This window comes from Phragmites australis, chromosome 9 (assembly GCF_958298935.1).
Source record: "Phragmites australis chromosome 9, lpPhrAust1.1, whole genome shotgun sequence".
Taxonomy (NCBI): domain Eukaryota; kingdom Viridiplantae; phylum Streptophyta; class Magnoliopsida; order Poales; family Poaceae; genus Phragmites; species Phragmites australis.
Genome location: NC_084929.1, coordinates 16,463,750 through 16,477,500, shown reverse-complemented (window position 1 = coordinate 16,477,500; position 13,751 = coordinate 16,463,750). Strand labels below are relative to the sequence as shown.

The 13,751-nt window shown below is 38.8% G+C and overlaps 2 protein-coding genes across 2 annotated transcripts; both read left to right on the top strand.

Annotated features, from left to right (window-relative positions):
- Window positions 1-1,572: 1,572 nt before the first annotated feature.
- On the top strand, window positions 1,573-2,913 carry LOC133928025 (protein FAR1-RELATED SEQUENCE 9-like). The gene has a single exon (XM_062374318.1). The coding sequence runs from the start codon at window positions 1,573-1,575 to the stop codon at window positions 2,911-2,913; it is 1,341 nt and encodes a 446-aa protein (XP_062230302.1).
- Window positions 2,914-11,224: 8,311 nt separating this feature from the next.
- On the top strand, window positions 11,225-13,512 carry LOC133928688 (uncharacterized). The gene is made up of 3 exons (XM_062375133.1): window positions 11,225-11,627; window positions 11,756-11,815; window positions 13,107-13,512. The coding sequence occupies exons 1-3, from the start codon at window positions 11,367-11,369 to the stop codon at window positions 13,263-13,265; spliced, it is 480 nt and encodes a 159-aa protein (XP_062231117.1). The 5' UTR covers window positions 11,225-11,366; the 3' UTR covers window positions 13,266-13,512.
- The last annotated feature ends 239 nt before the right edge of the window (window positions 13,513-13,751 follow it).

Genomic DNA, 13,751 nt, shown 5'->3' with positions numbered 1-13,751 from the left:
ATTGTACTTCAAAAAAAAGGACATACCCTAGATTTGCTTCCTGATCTGGTTCCAGATATATGTATATGAATTCTCCAATGATATAATTTACTTGTGCCGCAAAACACAAAACCTGATTCAGCATGCATGATTGTACTACGTAAAAAAAAAAGAAAAACCATGCATAATTTTCTTGCTTATGAAGATATGCACTACTGAAAAAACATTTATGTATTTATGTAGGTTTCAAAGAGATGGATCTAAACCAGCTGTCACCTAACTTTGACTATGATTTCATCTCAAGACATACTGAAGATGCAATTGAGAGCAATCCAAAAAATTGCACTCAGCCTCCCCCTATCCAGCAAGACTCACCAAGCATTTCTGATGTTAGACTCTCTTTGGAAGAAACACATTTACAAGATATTTCAGCAAGAAAATGCCGATAACACACTGGTTGCTATAGGGGATATTGTTGTTTCAGATATTACTGGACAAGTTCTGCATGAAGAGGGTGAGGTGTGGTCTACGCCGCAAGTCCCCTATACTGGTATGACATTTGGCAGTGTAGTAGAAGCAAGGGGATACTACAATGCATATGCTAAGAGAATTGGTTTCTCAATAAGGACAAATACCTCGCGTAGATCAGGAATTACAAAAGTGCTGGAAAAAATCCAGTTTGTCTGCAACAAAGAAGGGAAAGGGAAGAAAAGCAAAACTGATGAAAATACCGAGGAGCCTACAGATGATTCAGATGAAGATGATTCTGAACAAGATGATCTTGATCTACGGCATGAGCGAGCCATTAAACAAGGGGGGGGGACATGGTGGCAAGAAAAGGAAAAGGGAGAAAATGAAGTATACGCAATGCAAAGCAAGGATGACTATGAAGCTAATTGGTGCTAGGTGGCATGTAATTTATTTCATAGTTGAGCACAATCATCCACTCATTACAAAGCCCTCACTAACAAAATGGCTTAGATCACACAAAGGCATATCTAAGGAAGAAAAGGCTTTCATCACTATGCTGCATGGCTGTAACATGACCACAGGGCGCATTATGTAGCTAATGGCTGAGTTCTATGGCTCCATTGAACTAGTACCATACGTAGGCAAAGATGTGAGTAACTTCCGATCCACACTTCGTACCACTGAAAAGTACAAAGACATGCAAGAAACACTAGACTACTTTGAAGAGTTGAAAGTGCAAGATGACCCTAATTTCTTCTACAAGTTTAAGTTGGACAATGATTATAAGATTCAAAACCTATTCTGGGTGGATGGTTCAGCAAGGAAGGCGTATGAGGCATATGGTGACTGTGTTTCATTTGATACGACATACATGACTAATATGTATGACATGCCCTTTGCCCTCTTCATTGGAATAAATAGACATGCTCAATCGTTCCAGCTAGGATGCGCATTCCTAAGGGATTAGAAGACAGATAGCTTTGTTTGACTTTTCAAAGCATTCCTTGAAGCGATGAAAGGCAAGGCTCCCCTTAATATAATAACAGATCAGGATGGGGCTATGAGGCGGGCAATTGAGCTTGTCTTCCTAATACAAATCATCAAAACTGCCGGTAGCACATAATGGATAAAGCTTCTGGAACAATTGGTCCATACCTTTCATCTAATCAAGAATTGAAGGATGAGTTTACAGACTGTATTAACTACAGGGTAACACCTGAAGAATTTGAGGCGAAATGGGATGCTATGATTAATAAGCATGACCTGGGGGACATACAGCATTTTCAGCATTTGTATAGCATCAGAAAGAGTTTTGTTCAAGCATACTATATGCATTGTTTCTATCCTTTCCTTCAATCAACTCAGAGAAGTGAAGGGTTTAATGCAGTGCTGAAGAGATATGTGAATCCAAACTTATCAATACTGTTATTTGTGAAACAGTATGAGAAAATTCAGCAAAAGTGCCTTGTTGCTCAGGATGGTCAGGATTTTAGGACTGATGATAATGAACGGCACACATGGTCAAAGTACCCTATCGAGAAATATGCTTCAACTGTGTACACAAAAGGTATTTTCTATAAATTCTCAAAGGAATTTGAAAAGATTGCAGAATATGATGTGCAGGAGCATAAAGTGCCCTACCAATACAAGCTAGTACCGAATGACAAATTTGTTGAAGACTATGGGACTAGGTCATATATTGTGACAGCAATTGAAGAAGAAACAAGTTACTATTGTGAGTGCAGCAAGTTTGATAGGGATGGGATAATTTGCTGCCACATCATGAAGATTTTGATCAGATTTGGTGTGAAGACCCTGCCTGAAAGATACATATTGAAAAGATGGACACAACAAGCAATTCCTGTTGACACAGATATGTCTGCTGATGCAAACATTTCTGCTGATATTGTGGCTAGTGGTATGTCTTTGCAGAACAAGAAAACACTGAGATTCAGCAACCTTGCTTCTGCACTTGCAAATTTTGCACGTGAAGGTTCAAATTCAGATGATGCTCATTCTATTGTTACTAAGCACATCGAAATGATGCAATCTGAACTTGCAGATCTAAAGAAGAGGAAGAGTAAGAGGAAGAAGACAACTGTTGTTCCTAGCAATGACTTTGGTGTTGCAAATGTATCTCAGCCTCTTTCTAATGCAGCTACGACAACTTCACCTCCTGGTCATGGCACTACAGCTACTATGTCTACTCCTAACCCAAATGTACCTGCTCCTACAGATTTTCAAGATGCTTTATATCCTGATAGTTCAAGATTAGTAAGGAATCCACCAAGATCAGTAACTAAAGGGAGGAAGAAGTCAAAAAGGTTGTCTAACGGGAAGAATGTGCAACCAAAGAGAAAGAACAAATGCAACATTTGTCACTCTGAGAATCACAATGCTGCAAAATGTCCTGGAAAAATAACTAAAAGAATTCCAAGCAAGGAGATGCAGCTATTCACATGACATTAGTATGCTTCGTTTTAGCTTTATGGCAGGAGGAATGTATGCAGTGGAGTTTTCTTAAAAGTTTGTGTTAATCTGCTTTGTGCAGAGTAGTAAACTGCTTTCTGCAGTCTAGTAAAGTGCTTTTATGAAAGGATTATGTTACTTTTTTTGATTAAAAAGGTCATGTTAATTTGTTTTTTCAAACTAGTCAACTACTTTGTTTAGGTTTATGGCAGGAGGAATGTATGCAGTGGACTTTGCTTAAAAAAGTTTGTGTTAATCAGCTTTTTGCAGAGTAGTAAAACTGCTTTCTGCAGTCTACTAAAAGTGCTTTCTACAGACTATTATAGTGCTTTTATTAGAGGATTATATTACTTCTTTTTTATTGCAATGTTTTGTTAATTTGTCACTCAATCACTCAGATCAATCCACCAAAATGAGTACATATAGCAAGCTCAAGAGTCATCTAGTTCGCTGGATACATAGGTAAAATAGCACATAGGTAAAATGTATTTTCAATTTTGCTTTCTTAATAGGTAATATATATTTTCAGAGTCAACTACATTTCAGCAGCGGGTAGGAAAAAAAGAAGATAGATGTTACCTAAATGATGTTGAGCTTTGTCTTTCAGCGCGTCATGTTTTCAGGGTGACTTAGCCATTTGTATGTCAGTAGTTTGTGTATGTTTGGCATATCTTTTTCCTTGAATGTGAGTAGCTTACAACCGTCCCAGTGTTCACAATGCATAAGCATATGAAAACCGCAGTCATATCTTTGAAAAAAAAATCTTTACACATTGCCAATGAAAAAATGAAACAAAGTTGCAAAAAGCATTATGATAACTTACATATTGCTCTGCAACGGGACCTCGATGTCTATTAGTCGATAACTATCTATCTTCTTCTTCGATTGCGTATAATATGTGATCCACAGATGCTTGATTGCAGATACCAAAGTACTACAGCAACTTTTCAACTTGTTATCATGTAGGGACCTCATTGAGTCAAGTACCTCAAAAGCACAAAAATGATACAAGTTACTTGTGCTGAATATGAATAGAAGACCTTATTGATAATGAACATAATAACTTTAGAAAAGTACCTCAAACCGTTGTTCCCGTAAGTTCAAGGACAATAGAAAGTTGTGCCCAACTTCTTCGTGGAGACCCTCGACCTCCCACATTTGAAGTACAGGGAACATTACCTGGAAAAAAATGGACAAAAACATATTGTGTCTAAGAAATGCCAAAAATGTGAGGGAAAAAAGAAAAAGAATGAAAAAAGTAAGAAAGAATGTTACCAATTTAGATCTGTCAAGATGGGTCAAGCCTCTCATGAATGCTCTCTTGATATCCCCATGATCTATTTCGCCCCTTAGGAGTCGATGCTGCACATAGAAAAGAATACAGGGGGGAATTTAGAAACATTTAGAAACCCATGTTGTGTCTTTTCCTGGGTATGTATAGAGGCAAAAAAAAAGAATACTCACAGCAACCCTTAGTGGCAGTACATGTTTAGCAGGGCTTGTATTATCAGGTTCGTTCAACAGATGAATCCCAATTTCAGCTACAGTGTTGATTAACTTCCCCCCTGGTTTGACTGACTTTGAGAGATGATTTAAGGTGACCCAAAAGTCCCATACATTGATTATAATATCATTGCATGAACATTAGAAAAAAAGAAGAAAGGCTTAACTTAGTCAAAAAAAAGACCCACTTGGTAAGGTCAGATGCTCAAGAACATGGACAAGAATACTTATCAGTTGTATGGATTTGCTTATGAGCATGGAACAACTTGCTTTCAGATTTCTGTCATTTTGCTTATTGATTGAAAATTCCAAAAAGTTGCATCGACTTGTATAGAATTTGCTGTACAAGTATGAAAAACTTGCTTGTCCAAAATGCATGCATTAGCTTGTAGATAGACAATAGAAATGCTTCTCCAAGTTACTAAAATTGCTTTTTCGAACCCATTACAATTGCTTACAGTTTCTAAAATAATTGCTTTTATACACCTAGTACAGATAAGTAACTTAGTAAAAATTAATCACTAACTTGCATAACAATGATAAGTAATTTGCTAAAAATATAATCACAAACTTGCTTAATCATAATTAATTACTTGTTTAATCATAACTTGTTTAACCATGTTTTTTTTCTCTGTGTTTGGTAAATTACTTTTTATGCTAAAAAAAGAAGAAGAAAGGCTTATACAAAATTGCAACTATTCATGCTGAGCAACTGATAAAAAAGAACAGGGTATGAAAAAAGAATGGTGATGAATAAGCAATAGAGAAATACATACTCTGTCTCATTGGAACTTTGGCTTGACCTTGTAGTCCTTCCAGTGGCTCTGCACACCGCGTTGTACACCATGCAAACAACATTGCTGCATTTAAAGTTGTTCTTATTATCGTAATCAATAAATGGAGACCTCATTGTAGCTGGGATCTTCAGAAGCCTTCTGGGGGCTGCTGTACCAGATGTACTTGGAGCAGTAGCAGGTTCAAGATTGGTTGCTGCTGGGGTTTTTTCTCCAATTTTATCAGTTTGAACTACTGCAATGCTTTGCATAATTGCTGCAGCTTCATGCATCTTCTTTTCTTCTATGTGCCTTCTTGCATCTTCTTCCATTTTGTGTAACAATTCCTTAAGTTTATTTGCAGCATTCTTTTCTTCTATGTGCCTTCTTGCATCTTGTTCCATTTTCTGTAGCAATTCCTCAGGTATGTTTGCAAATGAATCATCTGAGTCCTCCTTGTTACTGCATTCAAATTGTGGTGATGTGTCTTTCTTGGCTATTGTATCATGTACAGTGATACTCCTAAGGCCTTCTTCAACCTTTGTTTGCTCTAAATTTTTTTGTTCATCCTCAATCCCATCAGATTCAATGTCAATGAACTTCATGATGTTACATTCTGGTGCCGGGAAATCCCAAGAATTGCTCCTAGCAATAGGTGGTGTAACATCTTTTGTCTCTAGGACATCATATGTTGATTTGCTCTTGTTTAAAATGAAGTTTTCCGTCTTCACACTATTTGCTGGGACAGGTAGCCTTAACCTCTCCCTCTTCAATTTCTTCCGAAGCTTCTCACTACAGTCATCTTGCTGAGCAACTCTCTTCTTAGTGTTGCTACTTATTCCATACTGCACATCTTCTAGATGCTCTGGTAATAGTAGCTCTATGACTTTGTTGTTAGTCAATTCTTCAACTCCTTCTTCCTCATGAACAGCAGCCGTTCTTGATGTTCCCTGCTCCCTATCTAGTTCATATTGTCCTTGCTCCACGCCTCTGTCCTTCAATGTTCGCCTAACCAGAGGTGTTTCCTTTTCCTTCATGTCTTCCTCAATATGTATTTCATCATCATTCCTATCTTGTTCTTGTTCTTCCTTGTCATGACCTCTCAGATTCTGCTCTTCTGATTCTGCATGCGCACTGGACTCGTTGTTGCACTCCTTCTCACTCAACTCATCATCATATTTGCCTAAGTCCTCCCCCTCATAACCTGCACATGCTTCATTTTCACTCTCTGAACCTTCCTCCTCATCCTCATCTTCGCTGGAGTCTTCATCTTCATCCTCATAGTCTTCGTCCTCATAGTCTTCATCTTCATCGTCGTCATCTTCATCTTCATCATTGTCTTCATGTTTTTTGCTCATCCTCCTCCGCTTGGATTTCCTTTGACTTGGTTGATCATGGTACACAGAAGGTTGGTGTTCCCCCATGATTTCAGATACTACTCCTAAAAAGGTGCCCATCATTTGTGTGATGCCAATGCATACTTTGCTGACAGCTTCAGAGAGCTTCCTCTTTTTCTGCATTGAATTCATGTAAAAATGCTTCTCCAAGTTACTAAAATGTTTTTCAAACACATTACAATTGCTTAAAGTTACTAACAAAATTGCTTAAACAATCAGTTCAAACAAGGCATGAGTGAAGGGCTGCCTAAATTGCAAGATATGTTGCACTAAAAATGTGTAGAAATCACTTGATGATTATCAGGTAAAAAAAGTAAAAGTGACAGAATGAGTATACTTTCATGTGACATTCATTCACCATGACAGAATGCCATAAAACATCGACATGATTGTTACACCCTAATACAGGATAAGGTTTGAAACAATGTCGATTCCAACAAATAGCAAAAGTTGAAACTTAACTTTTTAGGAACATCACCAGAAAATGCTTCTCCAAAGTTAGTAAATGCTTTTCGAACACATTAAAATTGCTTAAAGTTACTAACAAAATTGCTTTTTACACCTGGTAAATAGAAAAAGGAAGTATAGGTTGAGCTCCCATCAAGATAAATTGCTTTTATACACCTGGTAAATTGCTTTTACAATTACTACAAAATTGCTGGATGCAGATTGGAGTATTGAGACAAAAAAATTTCATTATGATTTTGCCTATCTTCGGATATGTAGCTTTGATCCAATACTTCTAGTGCCATATTCATGGCTGTTGTAAATAGTAGGTGTAGCTTGAGATTTAACATTAAAGTGCTTGAGAGGACAAAATTGAAATGCTTTCAATTAATAAGGTGCATAGCAAGAATATGGGACAGACCTCAGTTGATAAGCCTGGAGTGACCTTAGATGAAACAAAGCTTTCAATATCATCCATATGTTCCAGAAGTGACTCCTGGACAACTGAGTGGCATGAACTTTTAAGCTAAAAAAAAGGAGACAAAACAACACGAAAGAAAAGTGAGATTTTGTGAACCCTCTTGCAGGATAAAAACTTGTACATATTAATCTGAACTAAAAAAAAGATTTGAGAATAAAGTTCACGCACTCTTAAGCTTCCAAATGACCCATTTCTGTTTTTGTCAAGCTTGATAACTTTATCGATGATTGTCCTCTTTCATGCCCCAATTCTTGGAATGCAATCAGGAATTTCATATCCGTCATTGACCAAAGAGTCTAGATACAGGAGCTGTACATATAAAAAGGAATTAAAAAATCACAAACTGACAGAAAAGAAATTATCTTGTGGAGTTCAAAGATGAAAAAAGAAAAGAAAAAGAAACTGCAGGACAGGCTTACCACAAGGAAAAATAAGCAACCCTTCACAGAGTTCCTTTTGTGCATTTGATGTGCAGATTGTCTCAACGAATCTACAATAAACTGACACCAATTCAACTTATTAACCTTAGATAAGTTGACCAGTGCAGGATAACATTTCGGACTGATGCCAAGGCAGGTGGTTGGGCATAGAAATGATGAAACAGCCAACATAAGCCATGTCCTTAGGTAATCTTGATCAGCATTCTTGTTAGCTTTCAGTCTCTTCACTATTGAACCAATCTTCGGTGCATTCTCAGTATCATATTTCTCATGTATAAAGTTGATGGCTTTTACATTGAAGTCATACAACACCTTGTCTCCCTTCTTTGGCAAGTCAAAAATCCTATGAACTGATTCAGCTGTGACACTGATCCTCCCCCTCCCCGGGATCACAATCTCATTGGATTCAGCATTGAAATTCCTTATCACCCACTTGGTAAGGTTAGATGGTAGTGTACTTGTCCCTATACTGAGCAACCCTCCAAAACCAACTTTTGTAATCGTGTCACGCTGTGCATCTGACATGCATTTGTACAGCTTAACCAATCTTGATGGTGAAGCTCTATTCCTGACACCCTGAGTATAGGGCATGGCATCATTTTTTTAAAAAAAAGCTATACAAAAAGCCACGCTATAGAAAAACTAAAAAAACACTGCAACACAATACTCTCCTTAAAAAATCATTACTTATAGCAGTTGAAATAGGCATGATTTCCATGTTGTATCCTCTTTCAAAAGCAGAAAAGCAAGTTAACATTGTTCAGATAGAAATTCAAGCTTTTCCTATTTGAACCAGTACTTGATCAGCATCAACGCTTATCATAGAACTACTCTAAAAGTGAATCTTTACAAATGGAGTGTGACACCATCACACCAAAAACTAGATGAACAAAAAAGTCATATCACATAGCGCAAAATTATAGAGACCAGGGGCCTACTGAAGTAAAACAAAAAAAATAAAATGACTTTTGTTATACGCACCCCACACTGCCGACGATGCTTGCTATGTGATGTAGAAGCCACATCCTCTTTTGTTTTTTGCCTTGTCATTACCTATGAAAAAATTACAAACAAAAATAGACACATGGAGATCAGAGGAGCTGTGTGAAAAACAATGGAAGAAGAAAAAATGAATAATTAAAAAAGAAGATCAGCATGTATGCGTGTGGAATGTTACTTATCTGCTTAAACAAATTTGCTAATAAAAAAAAAGTAATTTGCTTATCATACCATAAGCAATTTAGGCTACACAGTAAAAGCATTAAAATGCTTATAATACATAAACAAATTGTACTCGCAGCAAGTGTTAAAAAAATAATGATAAAACATAGCATCAGGGGAGATGTCGAATAAAAAAGGAACCACACGGATTATATATATGTGATGACCCAGTAAATACATAACAAAGTTTTTTAACCATTCGACGATAATACATAAACGACATAAAGAAAAAAAACCTTGTATATATGTATGAATGTAAATCCACTCATATCAATAGCAACTGTGAATAGGTTGTGCCCCTAGGACATGGCTAGCTACAAAACAAGCATTGAACAAACTATTGCGCCGGATATTTGTAGCCAAGATACCCAACTAGCGCATAACATGCCTTGTCATATGAATTTCATCCATAACCATTTTTTGCCAAAAAAAAGAATGAAAGATGAAAAAAAATACTCATCCAATATTTGTTGACCTTAAAAAACCTTGTATATATGTATGTAAAAAAAAAGTGAACATAAATGCAAAAAAAAAAGTGAACATAAAACCCTTGTATGAAGAGTGAATGGATCAGGCTATAACTATGTTGTGTTTTAGTAATTTTGTGCACACTTTTCAAGTATTTTTATGCAGTTTAGTTTAGCACCTGGGATGGCCTAGTTTGCATTTCAGGAATTTCAATGCCGAAAACGTTTAGAATTTAAGCAATGCTAAGGACCTGGCCATCCCCACCACAGTGCGCGATTAGATAAACAACTCAAAAAACTAGGACAAAAACATGCGCTCACCTCAATGCACGAGCATCAGCCCCCCCCACCACAGCTTCACGCTCCGCTGCGTTTTAAAAAAGGACACCAGAACGAATCAAACCCTGAAATGATATTTTGAAATCGTATAAATCCCCAAATCAAACTTGGAGAGAGGGGGGCACAAATACGAAAAAAAAATCCCAAATCAATTTTGAAGCAGCAGACGAAATAAAAAATGCAAAAACATGCTCTGCGTGCGAAGAAACTAGACTTCCTAAACCCTAAACAGGAATCGGAAACCCCACCCCTTACATTAGACTAAGTTGGGGAGAAAAATTGCATTGAGAGAATCGAATATGCACATTCAGAGGCATGCATGTGAGGCTATCAATGATTTGCACTGGATCAGACAGGTTCCCCGAGCAAAAATTATATGTGACAGAAGAGAAAATGTAGAACGAATTTTGGAGAGAACCTGACCTTGCTGTGCAATCCTCAACCCCCCCCCCCCCGCCCCCTTGCACAACTGATTTGCAATGGATATATGCAAAATCACGAATCAGGAAACCCTAGGTTATAAGATTGGGGAGAAAAAATCGCATGCGAGAGAACCAAATATGTGCACACTCAGAGGAATCCACGAGCGGCTACAAGCGATTTGCACTGGATAATACGTATTCCGAACAGTTAAATATGTGCGAGAAGCGAAAAACACAGCACATTCAGACGGATTTGGGGGGAAAAATCACCTTTTGTGCAACCCTCCTCCCCGCCACGTTACTGATTTGCACTGGATCAACAAAAAACGCGAATCAGAAAACCCTAAATCGCGCGAGAGAAACCAAAAACACAGCACATTCAAACGGATTTGGGAGAAAACTCACCTCCTGTGCAATCCTCCTCCCCGCCGCGCTACCGATTTGCACTGGATCAACAAAAACACGCGAATCAAAAAAACCACAGCACACAGCTTGATGTTTTTGGTTACGAGAGCGACGAACCTGGAGATAGACGACGAGAGCGATGAAATGAACTAACGCGGTTCCGATGTTTGAAAAAGGACTCGCCTCAACGATTTCGCGACTAAATTTCACTGACGCGTGGATCCGGTATACGGGGGCGAGACAGACACGCGTATCTCAGTCGCGCACGCATTCGACACCGTATGAGCCGCGCATGCATGCTCAGATGAAGAATGAACGACGATCCGAGTGTGCATGCCGAGTGACGTGGGTATGCACGCTCAAAATTTAATCATTGGGATAAAAAAAACCTCCCGGACCCTATCCAAAACGAAACGGCTAAGAAATCTTCGTCTCACACAGACGAGACGACTCAGCAAACAAAGAGGGAAGGCATTAGCCATAGTAGTGAAGCAGCATAATTAGGATAAGAGCAGGAGGTGGAAATAGCCGCTAAAGAAGAGGAAGAAGACGATGACGTCGTCGCCGGCCTCCACCAACCTGCTCCCCTCCGCAACTGCGGTATCCCTCCTCCCATGCCGCGTCTCCCCGCGGCTCTACTGCGCCGGCGGCGGAGCTCTGACTTGGAGAAGAGGGAGCCGCCTGGCGGTGGTGCGCGCGGCCAGCGCGGAGGCGGCGGCGCCCACCTACACCTCCGACTCCCTCATCCTCTACTTCAAAGCGGAGGGCTTCATGGACGAGAGGGTCATTCCCAAGATCACCGAATCTCTTGAGGTCCGCTGCGCATTTCGTTTCTTGTCATTTTGCTGCTAATTATACTATTTTCTTGCAAATTAGTTAGCTGAAAAATAATTCTAAATCATCAATTGATGGGGAAAGCGGTATTTTTCGTTGTATTATAGGGTATGGAGGGGGTCAAGGATCTGGAGGTGCTCATTGAAGAAGGCATTGCAAGTGTTGTGGTGCGTCAGCTTTTCTTGCTACCGCTCGTTCAATTACTGCTCCCACTAGGCACAAGTTAGTGCGCTCGTCTGTGTGCATTGGTTTTGTATTCCACATTGTATGCGGTCACAAGCTCAAACTGTTATTGCAACCATGTGGAGGTACAGTTTGATCGTTCTCCTCAAGGTTAAGTCTATAGAACTTCTGTTTTGCTGAGATTCTGGAAACTGAAAGTTTAACATTGCAAGCCACTCAAAACCTATTTTCAGGCTCGAATATTCCAAGCAAGATCTCTGATCCAGATTTCAGAAAATGTTGCTCTCAAATCGAACTTTGTTCAGTCAAAGAGAAATTGAATAACCTCTTTCTTCTTGCAAATGAGTAATTGAACAAGAATTCGTTGACCATACTGATCAGAGATTGTTCAACTTAGGCATTTTGCAAGACATAGACATTTTGATGTATTCCCATTTCTCAGGCATTCAATTTTTTTATGTTGCTGGAAAACCACATTTTTGTTGGATGACCATAACCTGTATTGTTATGTTGAGCACGAGAAACATGACAAAGAATGTAAGTGTTGGAACCGAACACAAAGTCACACAACCAGACAAGAATCTCGTAGACCTTGTAAGACATTTGACCATTGTTTGAGCTCATCGTCAAGAAACAATATTTGCTTCAGCTGACAAAAACTCTTCCTGCTGCTGAGCACCAATACACAAACTGCAGCAACATAACCTGTTATGATTGAAGAAATAGTAATCACCATGCAAAATCTGAGGGGAATTTGTTAAGTGACATGATTTCCAATTCCATCACCGGTTAAGAAATCTGCAGTTAAAAAGTTCCCATACATAAACAGATAGCCGTAAATTGTCTGGTTCCTGTTCCTGGCTCTTTTATTTTTCGTTGTTAGTTCTCGGTCTGTTGTGTTCCTTTCATATATTTTTTTTGAGAGGATGTTTCTTTCATATGTTAAACATATACATCATTGTAAGGGAATGAAACCCCCAGTTTGTAGCTAATACAATACCAGGCTCCACGAAGATCACGTGTAACTGGCTAACTGCAAGTAAATTAATCTACCACTAGCTGCTCCATTGTTATAGTGAAATAAATATTCTCTAAAAATTGTAGGGAGTGCTCTCCTCTGTAATATCTGCAGTGAATTCTTCATTTACATTTCCACTCCTAAATGTCATGATGATGGTCGTAGCAATTAATACATTTTTGTTTGTCTTTTTCGTTTCTTAATATGATGTCACATATTGATATTCCCGATATACATTCTTGCTATTGCGTCTTCAGTTAACAAAGGAGACAACGGTGCAAGCTACCGGAGTGGCCTCTAACCTAGTGGAAGCCATCCAGGGAGCTGGGTTCAAGCTGCAAACACTAAGCCTCAGCTTTGACGATTTCGACGAGGCAACAACAGGAGCAGGAGGTGATGGCGAACCCAGCGAGTGAGCTTGTTTGTGCTGACCTGCGCTGTGCCAAATGCATATAATTTGCTCTCATTGCCAATGGTTCCTTCTTTCTCCTTTTTGTTTAGTTACTGTACCCCGTTGCCTCGTAATTTTTCGAGCATGACTTCTTAATTTCTAGCAAATGGTCAAGAAAGGAATGATTTTTATTTTTTTACTTTTGTTTATTTTTTATTCACATGAGTGTTGTGCAAGTTTTATATATGGAAGGTTAATAGTCATGTAGTCAATTTGCAGGTCCGTATTAGGCCCAAATTGTCGGCCCCTGGCCAGTTTGATTTTATGGGTAATTTGTGCAAAATCCCAGTTTGTGTGGGTATATCTGTGTGACTGTGAAGATAGTTGGGCCCTGATGGGCCAGGCTCTAGACTTGTTTAGATAGTACTAATTCAGACGTGGGAGGCTTTCTTGGGTCAAAGCTCTAATTCAAATGATGTAGAAGTCTTCGATTGGAATGTACTCCCAGTCG